Genomic DNA, 22,961 nt, shown 5'->3' with positions numbered 1-22,961 from the left:
CCTGGCTCTTACAAAGCACAGCATTTCAGAGGCACAGGGAACTCGCCAGTGGAATCCCACCCAACCAGAAGAGGCCTCAGCCAAGCCTCCGCTCAAAACATTTCCCAAGTATTTGCCAGGAACAAGAAAGGGAGTGCCTGTGAGAAGCTTGCCTTTTGGTGGGGAAATAAGATATTTCTGTAAATAAAGGAAGATGGTGTTCAACACCACAAAAATGCACTAACAAACTGAGTAGGAAGGTTAAAGGGGCTGATTTCAGGAGGGTTGGTAAAGGACATGGCCTCGAACAGATAGGAAGTGGTGGGTAGAGAAACAGAATACACAAGTGCCCTGCGCTGGCCTCAAAACCTATACTAAAGAACTGCCACTTTACTCTGGGCCTTAAAAAGCACTTCAGGGTACAAAACAAGGACAGAATCTACAGATGCTGGTGCTGTAGAAAGAGCAGGGAACAGCAGGGGAGGAACGGCAGAGAGGCAAGGAAGGGAGGAAGGGAAGACCTGCATCAACCAAGAACAGGTCCCATGACCAGGCTGATCTGAGCAACTCCTTATGCCTTAGCAGTGATTCCTCATCATAAATTAATAAACTGGCATTCTGATTTATAAAAAAGTAGTAGCAGCTAGGATGAGAGTCCAGAGCAGAGGCTGGAACAAAAAAACAATGTAAGTAGGACAGGAGCAGTGGGAAAGGTGGGAGGGGCCAGGAGTGCCCCCTTTTCATACCCGGTAGTGGCACAGGCACTGCAGCCTGCACTCTATCTATTGACAGCAGGGACTGTTACTCACCTCCTGTCTCCCACAACCCAGGCACAGAACCTGACAGCTGGAACACCTTCTATCACGTGCTGGGTAAATGAAATGGATTTGACAGGGCTTTGCTTTGGTCCCAAGAATAAGTTGAAAAATAATTATTTTAAGGACCTCGCAGGAAAATGCCAATGGACTAGAAGACAGGAGACCCAGGTTCTACACCTGGATCCAACTTATAAAGCGGCTTTAAACAGGCAATTTTACCTCTGTGCAAGGCAAGCAATAAAATAAGCCAGGTAAGGGTAGGAGAAGTGCCAACTAAACTGTTATTGCTCAGAACTGGAGAGACTAGTGGAGAAGCCTTTTTCCAGCATCTCCTCCTCCCAGATGACCTTCTTCTCCTCCTCCAAATCCCCCATAGGAGCAGTCTTCCCAATACACAGGCTGATTCCCTTCAGGCTCCCAACACCTGCAACATAACTCACCCTTTGACTTGGTCTCTACAGTAAAATTGCAAGCTGGATACACACAATGCAGGGCAGGATAGTGCCTCCCATCAGGCCACTCTGACCTCGGGCCTGCCTCACACACAACAGTCCTTGAAACTCAGAACCATCACTTTAGTAGGTGCCCCTGGCTCCTGGCAGGGCTTGCTCAGCTCACCTTGGATGCCAGCTAGGTCCAGCCACCCTCCCTTTTCAGCACAAAACATCTCAGTTAATCCTCATCCTCATCCTTCTGTAGGCCCCAAAGGCCTGTCACTGTCAGCTTGCCACACAAGTGGCGGGGGGGGGGAGGGGGGAGAGGGGGAGACCCACCCAAGCTTATCTCAAGAAGTCTAATCACCACAGATAGCGACAGAAAATATGTATGGTCAAAAGCACATGGAGAGGAAACAGGGCTGGACCCGGAGGTCAGAAGCCTGGCTGCCACTAACAAATCATGTAACCGGGGATGCTAGCGTTACCTCCTGAGGCCCCAGTCTCCCCATCTGTAAAAATGGGGCTCATGCTGCCTGCCCTCAGGGAAAAATGAAATGAGATGATGCAGGAAAAGCACTCTGAAAAGTAGGCCATGCTACACACAAAGATTTGGGTTTATTGTTTCTCCAGGGCCTTTTACAGGCTCTCATCAGCCCTGTGGGAATGAGGTGGCCCAGCAGCAAACAGTGCTGACCCTGCCCAGGAGGAAGGGGAGGCCAGCAAGATGACTGCTCCAGGGGGGTCTCGGCAGATGGGAGAATAAGGAAGAAATTCGACTTAACCACACATACCTCCTCACCCCACATTCACCCCCAGGTTTACCCCCAAACAGTAGTGTTGGGTCACAGAGGACCCAAGTAGTAGCCATTTCTTCTGAACTGGGTCTCAGCTCAGATCCCCAATAAGTGGAGACAACCATGTGGGAAAGCCAGGTTGACCATACAGAAGGACAGGTGTGTCCAGAATGTTGCATTTGTGCAAATAAAAAGGAAGGGGGAGGAGAAAACATACAATGTATTGGTGTTTAAATGTATGGGAAAACTTTGGAAGATTACATAAGAACTGGTAATGTTGGATGCCTCTGAAGAGAGACGGTTATCAGGACAAGGGAGATTTTTCATTGTACACCATCTGTGCCTTTAGAATTTGAACTACAAAACTACAAAATGTGAACTACAAAAAAATAAATAAGAGATAAAGCCAGATTTTCTTTACTATGTTTGCTGGTTTGCCAAGAGGCACACAGGAAATGAAGCTCAACTCCCCTTTACTTCTACCCTCTCTGGCCCAGCCCCACCACACTTGCTGTTACCACCATGTCTCACTTGTCATTCAAGAACTCCCCTCCCCCAGGAAGCCCTCCCAGATCACTCCAAACCTGGTGAACTGGCCCTTCTTCTGACCCTTTCTGTCTCTCATACTTGTATGTGCTGCTTTATCAATTAACCACTTCCTGGGTAAGTCTTGCCTCAAACATGTATTCTTCCTTCTAGGGAAAAGGCTATACATTTTCTGTCTCTTATTTTCTTTAAAGTCCTGACCTAGGCACAATGGTTGCCCACCAATTACTTCCTGGATGTTAAACAAAAGAAAAAATAATGACTGCACCCCTGTAGGATGAGGAACCAGATGGCGAGTGTCTGTCACAGTAAAAGAAGCATGTGATGTCCTAGGAAAGGTCAGGAAGTCTTATATCTGCTGATTCCTCTAACCCCTGCTCTACTGCAAAGCCAAGGGGAGCAAATATTCCCCAGGGAGCTCCCCTTGGATCAAGACAGAGCTTCCCAGGCCACCCCTACTCCTGAGACACACCCTGGTGGCAGTGATACCCTCCTTTCCAAAGTACCAGGAAACACACTCATTCCCTGAGACAGGAAGAACCAGACACAGAGACACAGACCAGTGGTGCTTACCCCGATCAGCCAAGACCCCACACAGGAGAAGCAGGTCATGCTCACTATGAGACTGGTTCAGGAGGGCAACTGCTGAGGCCCTGGTCCTATGCTGACCTGAATGGTGGGAGACATGGGGGGAAAGATGGGCAGTAGAGTGTGGTGGTGAAGAATACAGAATCTTAAGTTAGTCTGCCTGGGTCAAATCCAGACTCTGCCAGGTACTATGAACCTTTAGAAAAGTCACTCTGCCTCTCTGTGCCTTGGTTTCCCCATCTGTTAAACACAGTAACAGTACCTGTACCTTGAGGGTTTTCTGTGAGCTAATGTAAGTAAAGTCTTTAGGACAGAGCCAGCACCTAGATAAGGCTTAATGATACTCTAGACCAACAAGACAATCATAATCCTCCAGAACACAGTGTGACACGCTGTTAGTGTGTGAACTGAGAGAAGGTGGGGTGACGGATGTGCTCTGTCCTGACAGGTCTTTGATATATGTCCCCTCCTCAAGGAGGTCTTCCCTGAACACAAGTGAGCCCAGCAGCTTTTTGCTCTGAACATCTCCAGTGTCCCCTGACTAGGCCCCAAAATACAGCACTTGGCTATGGTCCTTTCTCCAAGTCCATCTTCCTCACCATCCAGGCATGGGCTGTCCATATCCTCCCCTCCTTGAGACCCCCTCCCCGCTCATCCCAACGTGAGTGGCTCTTCTCCACCTCTGCCCAAGTACTCCAAAAAAGTACTCTTTAGATGAAACTGCCCCACAGACAAGCCTCTACATCTCCTTCACTAAAACCCCACGGGCATTTCTACAGAAACCTGGGGATGTATACAGGGCCCCAAATGTCATCTCTTCTTTACCCCAAATCTTACAGCTCTGCAGGCTGCCAGGGCCTAACAGGAACCCCACCCACAGCTAATTGCTGAGTAGCTGACAGCATGTCACTCTCCTTCCCAGCCTCAATTTCCACCAGTCTAAGCAGCTTCTAGCTCTGCCATTAGAATTCCTTCATTAAGGGCTGTGCTTCCCCTCCCCACCCCCAGGGTCAATTGAAGGTCGAGGTGGCCTGTGACAAAAGTCTCTCTGGTACAGCTTCCCTGAAGGCTTCCTTCTGAGGGTTCCCACTTGGCTTACTGCTCACTGAGGAGAGGCCTGAGCCACAGCTGACCTGCCAAGCTCAGCTCTCTCCACTAGCCGCCATCTTCCTGAAGGGAAGAGATAACATAAGGGACTCCAGCCCAGTTGAGTGAGAGCAAAGCACTCTCTCTTCCCTGACAGGGCTGCCTGGGGCACAAAGGACCCACATTGTGGACTTATATTTATTACTTGGCTGCGAGCAAGGGCAATACTTCTACATGACTCCACCATTTGGCAGAAATTGGCATGGCACAGGGAAAAAAAAATAGAGTACTGATTCCCTGAGAGCTCCCGTCATTGTGTTAATTATCTGTCTGGTGCAGGGTGGGAAAGGCAGGGGAAACATCTGGACAAGGCCAGTCTTTCAGCGTCAGCGGGAGTGTCACAGCATCATGGTGGCAGCAATAACAAGTGGGGCGGGCAGTCCCAATCAGAGGAAAGGGACAGCCTTCAAGGTCACCCAGGATGGAAGCTAAGCTCATTTGTCCCTGGCAGCCTACAGGAGGGGGCCAAAGGAGCAGAGATGGGCAACACCACAGCCCCAGGTTCCGGCCTAGGGCCAGACACAGAGGGAGGGGGAAGCTGCTGTGCCAGCGAGAAGGAGCCGCCCAGTCTGACAAGGAAATTATTTCCTACCGCTCCATCTCCTCCACAAGCTGCTGCCCAAAAAATCCAGATAAAAACTGGCCATAAATAAGGGAGATGTAGCCTCCTGTGTCCTAGTGACTGACTTTCAAGCATGGCTACATCCTCCCTGGCAGCCCAAACAGACTTCCCCAGATCCCCACAGGCCTCCAAGTCCAGGTCTGGGGTTGGAGCAGATGAAGCCAAGGAGACCCTCATGGCCTCAGTTGCCTCCCGAGGAGCAGTCACATCTGGAAACCAGTGGAGAGAAAGAAGTGGAGTCACGTGCCCTCAGCCTACAATAGAACCTTGCAGGCATCCAGGAGCTAAGGAATGGATGGAAGTCCTCAAAGACCACTTCAAGCCAAGGCTGACAGGCTGCATTCCCCCTTAGGTACCTATTCCAGTGCCCCCAAACCCAAACTCCTCAAGGAAATCTCAGGCCACCGTGACTAGCCAGGCAGAAAGAAATCTCTGGTCTCAAACCTATGTCCTCCTCAGCCAGAGGCCTCCTAGAGGCCCCCATAAAACCAATGGCACAGGTCTGATCAGGGCCAACAGAGCCTTTCAAGGGGCCACAGTCAGCAACTGTTTGCTCTCTGTGATGGAAAAAAAGACACTGGTCCACACTCAAATCGAGCCCACAGCCTTGACCTTCTCAAGTGGCCAGGCTTTAACCATTGGTCCAATAGACCCAGGACAGGTGTGTTGTTTATAGCACCCACTGGGGAGTACCAGAATGGATGCTGGAGGTAAAAACAAGAAAGGAAATAGTAGAAAAGCATTTCTTAGCGTCTTCAGAACCACGGTGATCCACGCATGACTCTACTGTGGGGAGAGGGCTAGCATCAGTTTCCTTGAGTATTACATTAAATTTTAAGAACTTCCTCTTCAATTCTTTGGAAACCTCCACTGAATCCCTTGCCTCAATGAGCACTCTACTGACAAGGAGCTTTGGGAAGGGGCTATTGAGGCACCTCACATTCCAGGTACACCATCAAGGTACCAAGCAGGGCCCTCAAAGGAGCCCCAATGCAAATATTTGAAAATTTGGTACATGAAATTATGCTGAGGCTTTTACAGACTCTGTCTTATTTAACCTGTATAACTCTATTATTATCATGAACTTTGCAGCAATGATGAAACAAGTTAAGAACTTGCCTGCTCATAGATCACAGAACTGGGAGTGAAACAGTCTCCAGGTTCTTAAACACCATGCTGTACTGCCTTCCCAAGTAGGCAGGAGCAGCTCAAGCAAGCTGTTTGGAAGAGCTGCAGAGCTGTAGGCTGCAGCGGCCCCCACACCCAGTCCTATTTCTCAAACCTCTAGCATCAAAGAGAGAGTTGGAGGGCCAGCCCCTCTCACTCCTGGGTGTACCCTGCCACCCACAGTCCTCCCCAGGCTCTAAGGTCTGTATCGTTTCCTCCAATCACATGAGAGGCCCTTCCAGGGCAGGGAAGATCTCCCATAGCATAGCTACCAAATATTGTTTCCAAAACCTCCCTCTGCCATCACTGCTACTCACTGTCAACAGTGTCAGTTGCATTCTCATGTCACCCCATACATACAATCTGTGAAGGCATAAAATAGCCCCACTTTACAGATGAGAAAGCTGGGGTATCAAGAATTTACTTGGTGGCTGATCTGGGACTGGAATCTGTTCTGTGCAAGATTGCAGCCTGCTCTCCTTAACCATGAGCCTTTCCTAGTCAGGTTCTGTCTTGGTGACACAAGGATACCATTTACTCTCCATGAAACTTGAATAACCGGCTTCTGGAGTTAAAGAATGGACATTGTTGTTTTTTTTTCACCATTATCCAGAACTGAAGTGGGCACACCCTTGTCCTCTCCATCTTGCCTGCTCCCCACTAGGCAATGTGCAGACTCACTGTAACAGCAAGCCATGCCAGGGTGCTCCAGGAAATGCCAACAGGAGTTGCTGTTAGAGCCAGAGGAGGGGACCAAAGTAGGGTGGCAGCTCTCACCATCTGTCAGTGGGCATGCTGTTATGTCCCGTGCAGTAGAGGTCTCCTCTGCCCACCACAAGTACCCCTCTCCTCTCCTGCCCTCCCCAAATTCTATAAATAACCCAGGTCAATGCATCAGAGGAAAGGCAGCCAGGCGGGTGTGGAAAGATCCTGGTGGAAAAGATGACTTCTATAAAGTAAATTAAAGCTCCCATTGAGATCAAGGGGCAGCACATTCTACCAAAGGGACTGCCCTTGGCTGAAAACAGGTCTGCCTGAGCCTACAGTCACAGACAGCTCAGCAAAGGAAGCACCAGAAGCTAGGAAGAAGGCAAGAGTAGGAACTGAAAAATCAAAGTTTAGCACACACCCTCCTCAATTCACTGGACTCTAAGAAGCCCCTCCCTAAAAGCCTAGAGAATTTTTTTGGTCTGTCCCCCTCCCCAGCCCCCAACTGTGTCATCTACCAGTCTGGCCAGATTAGCTGAGTGAAGGAAGGACAAGGAAAGGGTGGAGTGAATTTGACCACTGGAGCCTATTCAGAAAAAGAAAGGGCTAAGTAAGAGATCCAGGAGAAAGTTTTCTGCCCCATATCCACCCCTCCAGCTCCCTGAGCAAGGAAAGAGGAAGAGTACAGAAAAGAGGAGGGGAAAAAGAGAAAAAGTGCCAAGCTACACCACATGATTGCATACCCAGCAACCAAACAGCAAGTCATGAGGGAAGGAGGGCAGGCCAGGGGACGCAGGCGATGAGCCGGTCAGAGTCTAGCCTAGAACTGCTCAGTGCTGACCTGCTTCCCACCCAGGCCACAATGAGCCATGGACCATGGACGGCCCTTCCCTACCCATATTTTGAAAATACTCAAAGTCAGATCCTTTTCTTTCCAAACCTTGTTTTCATGAAGCACCAGGTTCATCCTTCTCCTCCAGCAATCCTTCCCAGATTTACTCATGTGTGTGACATTTCACTGGAAGCTAAGCTTTCCGGTACCTGTCTGTACCTGGGGTACAGCCCAGCCCCCATTACCTTACCCTCCCCATGCATGGTCCAGGGGGCCAAGAAAAGTGTCCCCCACCCCAGTTAACCACTTGAGTGACCCACAGTGGGTTGTCAGCCCTGGAAACTGGCTTCCAGAGCCTGCCTAAACCCAAAACAGGAAACGGGCCTCCAAATGTGAAGCCTTGATCTTAACCCAGGGGAGGTTAAATGCTGCCAAAATAAATGATTACAAAAAAATCCACTGGCCCTTCCAGGTGGAAGTGACTGGAAGATTATCTCCTGTGGTGCATTCCCATGCCACTAACTCCGCCTCAGGCGGGACAGGCAGGAAACTGGAAGAAGAGCTGCAGTGTTCACCTCCTTCACCCAGAAGGTTCTCCTGTTCTCAGGCCAAGGACATAAGGGGTAGGGTCCAGGAGGGCATCTCAGGGCGTCAGAGGACAGCAAAACACAGACGCCCTCTGTGGTCTCTAGGCTTGGTGGGGCATCTCCTTTCAATCTTGCCCTGGAGGTTAAGAGTGCACCTTCCTTTCCCCACTTCCTCCCCACCGGGGGAGGTTTTGCCTCTCCATCCCCCTGTGAGCCTGGGACAGCCACTTTCTGTTTCCCTGCACTTCAGGAAAGGGAGATGGCAGAGGCCCCAAGAGCTGTCCCAAGATTTTCCTTCTTAAGGTCCGCTCGCACAGTGGAAGAGCCTCCTAACTTAACTTGACACAATACTCCTGCCACTGGGTCGCCACTCACGTCTCCCCCAGACCTCCCAAGGACCCCCCAGCGGCCAAGCGCACACAGTGCACAGTCAGAAGGGGTTCGCAAAATGCGGAGAATCAACTCGTCGGTTTACGCCCTCGTGCGCGCGAGGCCAAGGGCGCACCGCCGGGGCGCAGGTTGGGGTCCCGCTCCCCCGCCAGCCCCGCCCCGCTAGGCCCTCAACCGTTCCCGCGGCGCCCGCCCCTCACTCACTGTGTGTGCTGCGCGCGGCCTTCGCCGAAGACCTCGTCCAGCGCCACGGTGGCCTGGCCCAGGAACTTGTCCACGCCGATGAGCGAGCGGTGCATGGTGGTGAGCACCAGCTCGCAGGCGGCGGCGGGGCCCGCGGCCCAGGGCGCCGGGCTGGCGTCGGCCTCCTGCGCCCGCAGCAGACCGTCCAGGGCGCCGGGCGGCAGCTCGAAGGAGCACTCCTCGCGCCACTCGGGGCAGCCCCGCGTCTTCTCCACCACCGACGTGCTGTACTTCTCGCGGCCCACCTGGATCACCGTGTACGCGTCGCTGGTGCTGCCCGCGCCCGAGCTCTTGCCCCGCAGCCCGCGGGCCCGCAGCACGGTCACCTGGACGTGCGTGGGCAGCCAGCGGGAGGGCCCCGCCGCCGGCTCGGCGCCCCGCACCAGGGCCATGGCGGGGGAAGCGGCGGCCGGCGAGGCGGCGCCGGAACGGGCGCGGACGCCGGGACGCAGCGAAACCCCAGGCGGCGGCGGAGACGCGCCGGGGCGGCAGGGAACGGCGCCGCCGCCCGCACTCCCGGCCGCCGCGGCTGCGGGCTGGGCTGGGCCGCGCGGGCCGCCGCCTCCCGGCCTCCCCGCCCCCCGGCAGCCGGCCTCCCGCGACGTCAGCGCCCCGGACCCACGCGGCCGTGCCGCAGCGCTGCGGGGGCGCTGCCCGCCGCTCCCCGCCCGGCCGCCGCAGACCCGCCGGGGCGGAGAGGGCGTGGGCGGCGCGGGCCGGGGGCGGGGCGCGCCGGGGGCGGGGCGCGCCGCCTCTGCAGAGGGGTGGGCGGGGCCCCGGCTGGCCCCGCCCCGGGCTGGGGGCGCCCGCGACGCCCCGCCTCGCGCGCGTGGAGCGCGACACCCTCCGCGGAGGGCGACGTGCCCTTGTCTCCTGGCCACTCTCAGATTTTCAAGGTGCCCCTGCTCCCCCAAAAGGCCCTGGCCCGCGTCCCCGCACCCAGGAGGGACCTCCCGTTGGCGAGGAATAGGGGGTGATGCGGGCCTCGGTGCCCACTCGCCCGACCGCGCTCGCCCCACTCCAGCCCGCCCGTGCCCGGGAAGGTGCCCGCGGGAAAGCCGGAGAGTCCCGCCCTGCCACGTGACTGCCCCGCGGCAGCCGCCTGGAAACGGCCGGGGCGCGCGGCCGGGTCTCCGCGAGCTGAGGGGACGCGCGCCCAGGCCCGGGGCCGCGGGCGCGGGAGAGGCGGAGACGTGGCTCGCCCTCTGCGGACGCTGCGGCGGAGCGCAGAGTGATGAATAAATGAGTAACCACATTAATATTTAAGTGTTCGCTCTGAGGTCTGGGGCTCCTGCCGCACTAGTTGGGGGAAATGGTGGACTCTGGTGGAGGTTTTAAGCAATCCTACCCATCGCTAGGTGCCTGCTCTGTGCCTAGAAGCAAATCCTGGGTGTTGCTTGCATGCTCGGTTTATTAATAATGACAACTGTTAATAATTATAGATACTGAGTTTTAGCCAGTGCTGGTTCTTGTGCTTTATAAGCATTACCTCATTTTATCCTCAGAGCACCCTGTGGGATGAGTATGGTTTTTATTCCTATTTTCCAGATGATAAAACTGCAGCTTAGAGAGGTTAACCTACCCAAGATCTATAACTGGCAGAGGTGGGATTTGAATTCATACAGATGACCCCAAAGCCTCTATTTTTTTTCTTCAGAGTCTTTACTTTTTAAATAATGTTTAAATAAAATGCAGTGCACATACATAACTCTACAAAAATCAAACAGAACAGAAGCATTTATGATGAAAAGCAAAAAATTCCTTTCTATCCCTCCATTCAGGGGTAAGCACTTGGAGCTATTTGTTTCCAGGTGTTTAAATATAATGCTTACAGGGCTTCCTCGGTGGCGCAGCGGTTGAGCGCCGGGTTGCAAAGCTGCGCAGTCGGTGCCGGTTCAATCCCCGGCTGCTCCCCAGCCACTGGAGGAGGGTCCCACATGGCACGCAGACCTCTCCTGCCGCCCACTGCTCCCCTCAGCAGTGTACTTCGGTCCTTTTGCCTGCTCTGCTCCCTGCTCTGGCTCTGGTGAATTCTCTCACTCTCCTGCGCTTATGACTGTACCCAGTGCATGTATAAACAAAACAAACAAACAAATAAATAAATAAAACATGACTCTATTAAGAAAAAAAAATTAAATAAATAAATAAATATAATGCTTACATAGCTATATCTGGATTTATCAGGATCCTCCATTATTTATTGTCTTCCTGCTATGAGAGAGAATGATTTATGACTCTCACATCCATTTCCCTCCTTCAATCTCGTGCAGTTGTTTTTATTTATTTCCTCTTTGGGGTACCTTTATTAATAGCCCTGATTTTCTATGCCTTGAAAGGATGCCTAGATCCATTCCCCAGGCCATGTCCTCCATGAAGAATGTAGGAAATCCACACACCAGGCACAGGAGGCCTATGGGAGCACACTTACCATCAACTCTATTTTGACATCCTCCCACCTTAACTCAGCCATCAGAAGATTGGGGTGGAAGAGTCCTTGGCCCAGCATCCCTGTGGATGGCACCTAGCTTTGGAAACTGCCAGATCTGCCCATGGATCTTGGCTTTCTGCCACTGAACAGCAAGGAGACCTGAAGTTTCAATCAGATCTCTAACCCTCTCAGCCTCAGAACCTCATCTAGAAAATGGGGATCAAAGAGTTGCTGAGAAAATTACATGCAAAAATATTGCCAAAGATTTTAATGCAGTAGAAACCATCACAAATGATCTGAAGTCATCTGAACATCATGTACAGCTTTTTTTCTGATTATAAAAGTAATTTTGAAAATACAAAAAAAAATTTAAAGAAGGAAATAAAAATAGATTATAAGCTCACAGTCCAGAAACACTTAACCTTTTTACTTCTTTCCAGTGTGTAATATGTAATATTGCTGTATATGCATTATGGTTCTGAGGCCACAGCAAATTTAGTGATTAAACCTGTGAGCTTTATAGTCCTGGTTCTGCCACTTACTTCATATGCATTATCTCTTTAATACATATAAATCTCTAGATGTATTTACCCCTGAAGACAAACCATTTAAGGCAAGGGCTGTTGTTAACCTCAGTTTCACTAATGAGGAAACAGAGCAGAGAAAGCTTGGGTAATATCCTCCTGTTTCTAACTAGAAAATGAGAGGCCAGACTTGAACTCTGATCTGAGCAACTCTGCTGACTGTGGCACTCTGCCCTTATACCACCTGGTTGGTTTTCTAAGCACTTCATCCATTTGAAGCCAATGAAACAGCCAGTGTCTTACCCATTTTACAGATGAAGAAATTGAGGTATTAAAAAAAAGGTTAACAGACCTTTCCAAGGTTATCTAAGGATAGAAGTCCCCACTTTAAGAATAACATTCCCCAAGGACTTTGCAAACAAAGACCTCCTTACTAAACTACAACTAATATGTATTTCTCATTTTCCTTTAATAGTATTGCTTCCTGCTCTCCAACAGGACTGGACTGCCTCTTCCCAACTCTCTCCCTCCCCACCCCCTCCCCCACGGAATAGAGACTCCAGGAAAGGGCAAAAGAGAATTCAGATGGGCTACTCCGCCCTCCTTCCTCCAGCCCTGGCCTACGCAGTTTGGCAAGTTCTGGCTTCCTGCTAGCAGGGGAGTGCTGCTGTGGGAGTGCTGTGAAGATAGGCAGTGGACCCTCCCAGGAAAGGGCAGGTTGGGCTAGCTCTCTGTGGTTGAGAAAAGAGCAGAAACTGCTAAAACACTGAAACTGCTAAAACACTGAAGTGTTTGTCAGCCAAGAGGTGTGTTTCTTTTCTAAAAAATGAAGCCATCCACCCTCACCCACTGCAGCCAGACCTGAAGGTTAGACGAAAGGGCCCTCCCTCTTCCCTTGCCTCCCCAGGGCTAGGTGTTTTCATGCCTTCCTGCCTCTCTAGTCTGTTGGAGACAGTTTTAAGGGTGGTTCTTTGTGTAATTTCCACTCATTGCTTCCCTCTGCAATAAGTAAGTCCATTCAGTCTCCTACATAGGCACTTCAAATGTATCTGTCTGCTCTTCAAGAGACACATCCCCCTGCCCTTCACTCACCTTCCTGCATCTGCTTTCTAGGCCCCCCTCCATAGTGGAGTCACACAATCCACCTTCAAATCCTGGTGTCAGCACTTACTAGCAGTATGAGTTTGGACAAATTACTGAACCCACTGAGTCTCAGTTCCCACACCTACAAAATGCATCTAATAATAGGAAATCACTTCATAAGGTTAGTATGAGAGCTATCTCAACACCCCCCAAGCAGAAATTAGTATCTTAGAAATCTTTGCTGAAGGCAAAGGATGTACCTTCTTGTTTCACTTGCATTTCATTGATTGCCAGTGAGACTGAACATCTTTTTCAGCCATTTGTATTTCCTCCTTTAATGAATTGTCTATTTTCTTTTTTTCATTTTCTTTGAATATTTAAATAATTATTGATTTTTACTAATCCTTTCTATGTTAAGAATAATAACACTCTTTTATATTTATTGCAAATAACTTTTGAAATAGGAAGTTATGTAATCTATACTCACAGAGGCAGTAATAACTACTCTTTTTTTCTAGTTTTTAAGTTGTTTGGCTTTTCCTTTGTTCTTTCATTCTCTTTAAATTCTTCTAGATCTATTTTGGTGAATGATCTGAGGTTAAAAAAAAAAAAAATCTATGGGCTTCCCCGGTGGCGCAGCGGTTGAGCGCTGGGTTGCGAAGCCTCTGCAGTGCCGGTTAGATCCCCGGCTGCTCCCCGGCCACCAGAGGCGGGTCCCACGTGGCGCACAGACCTCTCCTGCCGCCCGCTGCTCCCCTCAGCAGTGTACTTCAGTCCTTCTGCCTGTTCTGCTCCCTGCTCTGGCTCTGGCGAATTCTCTCACCCTCCCGCGCTTCTGACTGTACCCAGTGCTTGTATAAATAAATAAATAAATCGTTAAAAAAAAAAAATCTAACCATCTCTCTCCCAACAGCTATTGAAGTTTCCCAATACTTTTTTTTTTTTTAAAGATTTATTTGTACAAGCACTGGGTACAGTCAGAAGCGTGGGAGGGTGAGAGAATTCACCAGAGCCAGAGCGGGGAACAGAACAGGCAGACTGACGAAATACACTGCTGAGGGGAGCAGTGGGCGCAGCAGGAGAGGTCTGTCGCGCCATGTGGGAATCTCCCCTGCTGGCCGGGAATCGAACCCATGCTGCAGAGGCTGCGGACAGCTTCACAGCGCTGCGCTCAACCCACTGTGCAACCAGGGAGGCCCCGAAACATCAGTCTTAAATGATACAGTATACCAGATGAACATTATATATACATTCATTCCATCAAAACATTCTCTGCAAAACCAGAAGAATGTTCCAAGTGCCCATGGAACATTCTCAAAGATAAATCATATGCTGGGCCAAAACATATCTCAGTAAATTTAAAATCAAAATTGTATCAACCATCTTTTCCATCCACAATGGTATGAGGTTCGAAATCAACTACAAGAAGAAAACTGGAGACACCACAAATATGTGAAGATTAAAGAACATGCTACTGAATAAACTATTGGGTGACCAAAGAGATCAAAGTAGAAATAAATAGATATATATCTGCAGACAATTGAGAATGAAAATACTACATGCCAGCATCTTTGGGATAAAGCAAAAGCAGTACAAAGAAGAAATTTTATGGCAATACATGCTCATCTTAAGAAACAAGAAAAGTTGCAAAAAAAACTTCTAATCTTACCCTAAAAAGAACTAGAAAAAGAAGAATAAATAAAGCCCACAATCAGCAGGAGGGAGGAAATAATAAAAAGGAGTGGAAATAAAGTAGAAAACAAACCCCAAGATACAAAACATCAATTACATGAGGATTTGGATTTGTTTGGTTTTTTGTTTTGTTTTTTTTTTTTTTTTGGAAAAAATCAATAAAATTGGCTCATTAGAATCATTAAGAAAAATAAAACAGGCAAATAAAATCTATAATGATGGGCACATTACAATGGATAGAAATACAGAAATACAAAGGATCATAAGAGACTACTATCACTATCAGTATGCTGAACAAAGTGGACAACCTAGAAGAAATGGATAAATTCCTCCCAAGACTGAATCATGAAGAAACACAAAATCTAAACAAACTGCCTCAGCCCCACTCCGACTCTGGAAGTTTGCTCCTCCAAGGTTTTACTACTAACTGTCCCTTTACCCACTACTTCTCAATGTCCTCCAAAGGCTTCTCTTCCTTCCCCCATTTCTTCACATTGGATTATTTTTCCGCCCTCTTCTCTTTAATCTTCAAATTTCCTCTACAGATTCACTTATGCATGTGTGGTTTTACCCACCCAGCTCCATCTGTCTACTTTCAGCCCAGACCTCTCTCCTGACCCAGCTCCTCACTTATAAATGTCATGAAACATCCCTAGACATCTCAGACTCAACAAGTCTGTATTAGTGTGCTAGAGCTGCCATAACAACATACCACAGACCAGGTGGCTTTAGCAACACAAATTTGTTTTCTCACAGTTGTGGAGGCAAGAAGCCCAAGATTGAAGTGTTGACTAGTTTGGTCTCTTCCAAGGCCACTCTCCCTGACTTGCAGGTGTCTGTCTTCATGGTGCCCTCACATGCTGTCTCTCGTTGGATGTGTCGTCGGGGTCCTCATCTTCTCTTCTAGAAAGAATGCCAGTCAGGACCTCTCTGGTGGCACAAGGGGTTAAGCACAGCACTGTGAAGCTATCACTGGCCTCTGTAGCAGGAGTTCAATCCCCTGCCGACCAGGGAGCTACCCACATGTCACAGCAGACCTCTCCTGACTCGCCCACTGCTCCCCTCAGCAGTGTATTTCTCAATCTACCTGTTCTGTTCCCCGCTCTGTCTCTCACCTCCTGTACCTCTGGCCTGTGCCCCAGTTCTGTATGCATAAATAAATAAATCTTAAAAAAAAAAAAAAAAGAATACCAGTCACATTGGACTAGGGCCCATTCCTGTGACTGCATTTTACCTGAATGATCTCTTCAAAGGCTTTATCTCCAAATTCAGTCACAATCTGAAGTATTAGCAGTTGGGGCTTCGATGTATGAATTGGGGGGAGAAAGGGACATAGTTCAGCTCCTAACAAAGTAAAAGTTGAGATCATCACCCTCCCCACTCTCCGTGTCCATTGGTTCTCTCACCTCAATTCTCTTTTTCTTTTTAAATTTATTTATTTATTTATTTTATACAAGCACTGGGTACAGTCAGAAGCGCCAGAGGGTGAGATAATTCACCAGTCAGAGCCCGGAGCAGAGCAGACAGACTGACGAAAGACGCTGCTGAGGGGAGCAGAGGGGGGGGTCTGGCGGGGAGGCAGGAGAGGTATGCGCTTCATATGGGACCCTCACCCAGTGGGTGGCCGGTGGCGGGGGCGCTGAAGAGGCTGCAGGCAGCTTTGCAACCCAGCGCTCAACTACCGCTCCACGGGGAGGCCCTTCTATTCTCTTTCTGTGTATGCCTCAGGGCACTAACCAGAAATCTGGAAGGTGAAGTGCTGCCCCCTTCAAGGGTGAGGCAAGGCGGAGGGCCCTCCACCCGCACAGAGAGGCTGTAGAAGGCCTCAGGTCACTTCCAGGTGACTCACCGGGAGAAAGCCATCAAAGACCAGTCAGAATTGGTGAAGGAAATTCTATGGGGACTACAACCTGAGGGGTGGGGGTGGGAGGGGAAGCAAACATTGCTTAAAAATGAGCAATGATGTAATATATATATATAAATTTTTTAAAAATTAAAAAAAAAAAAAGACCAGTCAGGGCCTCCCCTAGTGGCGCAGTGGTTGAGCGCTGGGCTGCGAGGCTGCCCGCAGCCTCTGCAGCGCCAGTTGGTTCCAGCCGCCAATGAGGGTCCCACAAAAAAAAAAAAAAAAAAAACCCAGAAGCACTCGGCAGCCAACCTAAGAGACTTATGTTGGTCAAAGATGCAACAGAGCATCCCCAAGGATAATAGCCAATGGATTAAATAATCCTATATTCAATTCATTATTTCATAATATTTTTTTAAAGATTTATTTATTTATTTATACAAGCACTGGGTACAGTCAGAAGCACGGGAGGGTGAGAGAATTCACCAGAGCCAGAGCGGGGAGCAGAACAGGCAGATGGACCGAAGTACACTGCTGAGGGGAGCAGCAGGGCAGAAAGGAGAGGTCTGTTGAGCCATGTGGGACCCTCGCCTGTGGCCGGGAATCGAACTGGCGCTGCAGAGGCTGCAGGTAGTTTTGCAGCCCAGCGCTCAACGACTGTGCCACCAGGAGAGGCCCATTTCATAATATTTTTTAAAAATTAGATTTGTTATCATTAGACAACTCTAAGGAACCAACTTAAAAAAAAAAACTGCTAAATAAAGGGAAAGAATCCTGCCCTTTCTATATGAACTATAACACTATGTAGAAAAACAGTAGATGAGAAGATTCCCCTTATGGACTCTTCTAGCAATGAATGAGGACCGGATGACGGGAGCAGAATGTCACCATTTTGCAGTGAATGAGGGCATTTAGGCAGTGCATGTTGATGGTTGCTCACATCACACCAAAAAAAAAAAAAAAAATGATGACCAAGAATTATGAGCCTCCTGATGGAAGAGCACACTACCACCTAGGAAATCATCTTGCCCAAAAAATATAACCAGAATCTCATCAAGTCTCTAGATCCAACTATAATTTTTTAAAAAGATTTATTTATTTATACAAGAACTGGGATATAGTCAGAGGCACAGGAGGGTGAGAGAATTCACCAGAGACAGAGCGGGAGCAGAACAGGCAGACGGACTGAAGACACTGCTGAGGGGAGCAGTGGGCGAGGCAAAAGAGGTCTGCTGCGCCATGTGGGTAGCTCGCTGGCCTGCTGGGAATCAAACCCATGCTGCAGAGGCTGCAGACAGTTTCACAGCATGGCGCTCAACCCCCTGCACCACCCGCTGCACAGGAATATGGAACAGAGAAAAATATCAAATAACTCAGGGATGTAATCAGCAAAGTCCAGACTGTGGGAAACTATAGGACAAACGATCTTTTCTTTTTCTTTCAAAAATTAAATTACATGGGAAAGAAAAGAGTTAGAAAAGGAACTTAGAAACTTGAAAAACACATTAAAAAAAAAAAAAAAAAAAACCAAGTAGGGCCTCCCTGATGGTGCAGCGGTTGCCAAGCTGCCCGCAGCCTTTGCAGCACCAGTTCGATCCCCGGCCGCTGGCGAGGGGCCCACATGGCGCACAGACCTCTCCTGTGGCCCAATGCTCCCCTCACCAGTGTACGTTGTCACTCTGCCTCTTCTGCTCTCCATTCTGGCTCTGGTGAATTCTCTCAACCTCCCACGCTTCTGACTGTACCCAGTGCTTGTATAAATTAATAAATAAATCTTTAAAAAAAAAACAAAACAACCAAATACACCAAAAGCAATGGGCACACCCAGCACCCAGGTCATGGATGCTAAATATGGTTCTAGAGTAAAAAGAACCAGAAAACTTAGAGAATTAACTGATTGCAGGAATAAGGTGGGGAAAGTCCAAATGAGCCTGGATCATTCTGTAATTCCAGCAAGTAGAGAAGAAAGAGGGTGGGGTGGGGTACTGTCAAAAGAACACAGGAGCTAACCTGAAAGAATTCCTAAAGGCCAAAACTGGAATAATTTGAGTGGAAAACAAATCACAATAGTATTGGATAAAAACATATCTTCAGGGGCCTCCCTGGTGGCTCAAGGGGTTAAGCTCCAGCACTATGAAGCTATCCGCAGCCATTGCAGCACAAGTTCGATTGCTGGCCAGGGAGGTGACCCACATGGTGCAGCAGACCTCTCCTGACTTGCCTGCTGCTCCCCTCAACAGTGTATTTCAGGGGATCTGCCTGTTCTGTTCCCCACTCTGTCTATGGTGAATCCTCTCACCCCTGCATCTCTGGACTGCACCCCAGCTCTTGTATGCATAAATAAATAAATCTTTTAAAAAAATGTATCTTCAATAGTACAGCACAATTACCATCCTGATAAAAGTAGTATTGTATGGATTATAACCCATAAAATAACTCTTCATAAGTTTACAGTGATATCAATAAATAATTGAATGAATAAATAAGGATATGAGAAAGAAGAGGAAAATATTCCTTAGAGAAGAATTCCAAATAACATATGTAAATACTGCCGGCTCCAAGGTTGGATCTTAATTCCCCTCTCCTTGAGTGTGGCCCGTTTCTCACCTCAAAAACAGAGTATGAGAAGAAGTCATTTTACAAAGACAAAACTACACAGATACTTTCTCAATCAAGTGATCTATAATAGATGAACATTCCCACTGACAAATCATACTAATTAGCATGTACCACGGACATGATATTATGAGACGGGTGCTTTATTTCTGTGTCCAACTAAAAATTCATGGCCACTTTCTAATCAAGAAAAAAACATCAAGCAAATCCAAATTGAGGGGCAACCTCTAAAACATCTGATCAATACCCTTTCGAGCATCCAGGTCACAAGCGTCACACGAGAGGGTACCAAGGAGACACGTTGTTCCTTGAGGGAATCTGAGCAGCGCACATCCTTGTCCCGCTCACCCCCCACATGTACTCCCTAAGTGCCATATTTTATTTTCACCTGTTATTTTCAAGAGAAGACTAAATTACCTTTTATTCTCTCTTTTGAGAATATTACAAATTCATTGATATGCCAAAAAGTAGTGAAAAGTTGCCTGGAGTTGAGGATGTTATTGGAATTGTTACCTAAAATTTTGGGATAATTTTAGACTTACAGAAAAATTATAAAGATAGTACAGAGAGTTCCCATGTATCCTTCATACGGAATTTCATTAATGCTAACAATTTACAAATACATTTGTCCAAACTAAGAAATCAACATCTGGTACAATACCATTAACTACACGACAGACATTATTTGGATTCTGCCAGTTTTTTCATTAATGTAATGTTTTCTGCTCCAAGATCCAATGCAGGATCCCACATTGCTTTTAGTCATCACGTCTCCTTAGTTTCCTCCTGTGATCTTTCTTTGACAGCAATTCATTAAATGGTACATTTGTTTTAAATGATTTTCTGAATGTATATAATATTTAACAATAACAAATTAAAAACAAATAGAAGGAAATTACAATGGCTTCCCATTGCTTTTAGAATAAGGGCAGCTTGGCAAATGAGGCCCAAATGACCTGGTGCCAACCCACCTCTGCAGCCTCTCCTTGCCTCGTGATCTGGTCAAGCTGACCTCCTTCTAGTCTTGCATTTTACCTTGCTGCCTCCTGCCATGGGCCTTTGCACCTGCTGTTTTCTCTATCCAGAATAACAGGTAAAACTTCTCATTCCCAAAGTTATTCCTATCCCTCTGGTGACATAATTCCAGCATCCCTTTGGCATTCCTGCCTTGCTTGGCCTCCCTGGTTGGGTAGAATCTCCTTACCACAGATTCATCATTGTCCACAGGGGCAGGTATGGATGGTTATATGTCTCTCTCTGCTAGACCATAAGTTCCAGAAGGGCAGGAACCATATCTGGCTTTATTCTCAGCATCCTCCATGGTATCTGACAGATAGCAGGTGCTCAATAAATATACGTTCATTTCAGAACTGAGCAAAATCATGGAACCTGCTTAAAGGTGGAAGAGGAAGGTAGAGTAGAGGAGGGGATTATCCCAGTGGTTGTAGCTTATTTATTCATTTTAATGGAGATCGGGTGGGAAAACCACTAGATACTGGTAGTGTGGGAAGTTGCCATTAAAAACTCCTTAGGCATGTAGATCCTGGTAGATCAGAAAATGACCCTTTTGTTTCTTCTAGAGATGGATTCTAGATGAGGAAAGCTGGTCCAGGGAGTGAGTTTGCAGGTAGAGGCTGGAGAATATGAATTGCTATGTGGAGTGAGAATTTCAAGTTTCCCAGAGTCGTCTACAGCCTAAGAGAGAAGGAGAAGGAGGAGAGATAGGAAGGAACAGCACAGACAGCAATTGCCTTTGTGCTTTTAATACTTAATTTCATTTTAATTTCTCATTTTAGTGCATTTTGGGCAGTGACATGTTCTGTATGATATTGCTCCTGTGAAATTTTTTACAACTCCTTTTATGGTCAATTTATTTTTTATTTTTTTAAAGATTTATTTATTTATGCATACAAGAGCTGGGGTACAGGCCAGAGATGCGGGGGTGAGAGGATCCACCAGAGACAGAGTGGGGAACAGAACAAGCAGACTGAAATACACTGCTGAGGGGAGCAGCCAGTGAGATAGGAGAGGTCTGCCTCATCATGTGGGTTTCTCCCTGGCCAGCTGGGGATTGAACTTGTGCTGCAGAGGCTGTGGATTGCTTCATAGTGCGGTGCTTAACACCTTGCACCACCAAGAAGGCCCCTTTTATGGTCAATTTAAATGTTCTTCCTGTGCTGAAAAAAGAATGTGAATTCTTTGTTGAGTGTGAAGTTCTACTACATCTAATACCATTTCTTGATTTTATTGCTTCAGTATCTCTAGTTACTTTTAGTCTGCTTGTTCTTTGGGTTTTTAAGAGGAGTGAAGTTGGAGTTACATAGACATGTGCACACTTATTCAAAAGTAAAAAGACAAAGATTGTTTTTTTTTAATTATACATTTTCAAATTGTTGGGGATGGGGAGGAGAAACAACAAAGAAAACACAGACCAGAAAGTAAATGATGAACAACAAGGCATTAAAAGACCATCTGAGGGCCTCCCTGGTGGCGCAGCGGTTAAGCGCTGGGTTGCGAAGCTGCCTGCAGCCTCTGCGGCGCCGGTTCAATCCCCAGCTGCTCCCCAGCCACCGGAGGAGGGTCCCACATGGCGCGCAGACCTCTCCTGCCGCCCGCTGCTCCCCTCAGCAGTATACTTCGGTCCTTCTGCCTGCTCTGCTCCCTGCTCTGGCTCTGGTGAATTCTCTCACCCTCCCGTGCTTCTGACTGTACCCAGTGCTTGTATAAATAAATAAATAAATCTAAAAAAAAAAAAAAAGACCATCTGAGACTATGAATGATGACAAGACCAAATAGATCTATCGGCATAACAATAATTGAATAGGAAAAACTTGCCAATTAAAAGAAAATACTTTCAGATATGGTTTTTAAAACACACCCAAGTACAAACATGTTCTCAATAAAAGATAGACTAAATGAGTAAGGTGCTTGAGGCATTGTTGGCTAGGCAGGCTCAGGGAGGTGCCCTCCTGCCCTATGAGCACCAGGCTCTTGGAGGGTGACAGTCTTTGAGTTTCAAAGATGTATGAAGGTTGTGATAAATGTTTTCCAAAAACTTGTTCTAGAGAGTGGCTGTGAAAAAGGTGGCTAGGAGAACAACTGCATGTAACGAGGTTACTGCCAATGAATGCTTAAGTCCTTAGCTGTGGTGTTTAAAAATTCTCCATTGCCTCGCCTTTGCATGCAAGAATTTGGGAAGAACATGAAGACTTGGTCAAGAAGACATGAAGCAAGTTATCAAAGTTAATATTTCACTTGACATTGATCATCTCAAAATAACTATGTAGAAAAAAAAAGAAATGAAACTCAGTAAGTTTGAAAATAGCTTGACAAGTTGGTTCTAAAGTATATTCAAAAGAGTAGATTTAGAGAGTAACAAATATTTGCTGAGTGTCTACTGCATACAGGGCATGTGTTTTTAAAGCTGAAATAATTAAAACAATGTGGGATAGAGACAGAATTAGACAAATAACGTCAGCAGGAACAGAATAGAATGTCTGGAAATCCTCTAACATGTGCATGAGAATTTAATCGGTGACAGAGATGGCATTTCAAATATGTAGGACACTGACAATTATACTTTGCATTTGTAAAAAATCTATGTAACAAATATTATATACAAAATTAGGGTCCCAACTCAAAAAAGGATGTTGGATAGATTAAAGGTCTAAATATTAAAACCCCACTCAAGTAACAGAACAAAATATAGGACTTGATTTTTTTTATGTGCAGTTCAAGCTTAACTGCTCAAAGAATTTGAATAAATACTTTACAGGGGAAACACAAAGGGCAGTTAAGCATATGAAAAAATACTTCACCTGACTACTCACTTTAAAGTTGAGAATTTCTAAAACAGTGATATTCAGTGTCCAGGCTCTGGTAGGAACTGTATGAAGTGGCTTGGGGTTTTTTGGA

At 47.5% G+C, this 22,961-nt stretch overlaps 1 protein-coding gene across 2 annotated transcripts in view; it reads right to left on the bottom strand.

Moving 5' to 3' along the window:
- RAB11FIP5 (RAB11 family interacting protein 5) overlaps window positions 1-9,352 on the bottom strand; it is a gene marked incomplete at its 3' end in the record, with an annotated part of 29,918 nt that extends 20,566 nt beyond the window's left edge. For both annotated transcript variants that reach the window (XM_084234708.1, XM_084234709.1), the window contains exon 1: window positions 8,819-9,352. In XM_084234708.1, the coding sequence (XP_084090834.1) occupies window positions 8,819-9,249 (431 nt within the window). In that variant the 5' untranslated portion in view covers window positions 9,250-9,352. The remainder of the gene's footprint in view (window positions 1-8,818) is intronic.
- Between the last annotated feature and the right edge of the window lie 13,609 nt (window positions 9,353-22,961).

Source organism: Talpa europaea, assembly GCF_964194135.1.
Source record: "Talpa europaea genome assembly, chromosome: 6".
Taxonomy (NCBI): domain Eukaryota; kingdom Metazoa; phylum Chordata; class Mammalia; order Eulipotyphla; family Talpidae; genus Talpa; species Talpa europaea.
The sequence above is the reverse complement of the archived record's forward strand: the minus strand, read 5'-3'. Positions and strand labels throughout refer to the sequence as shown.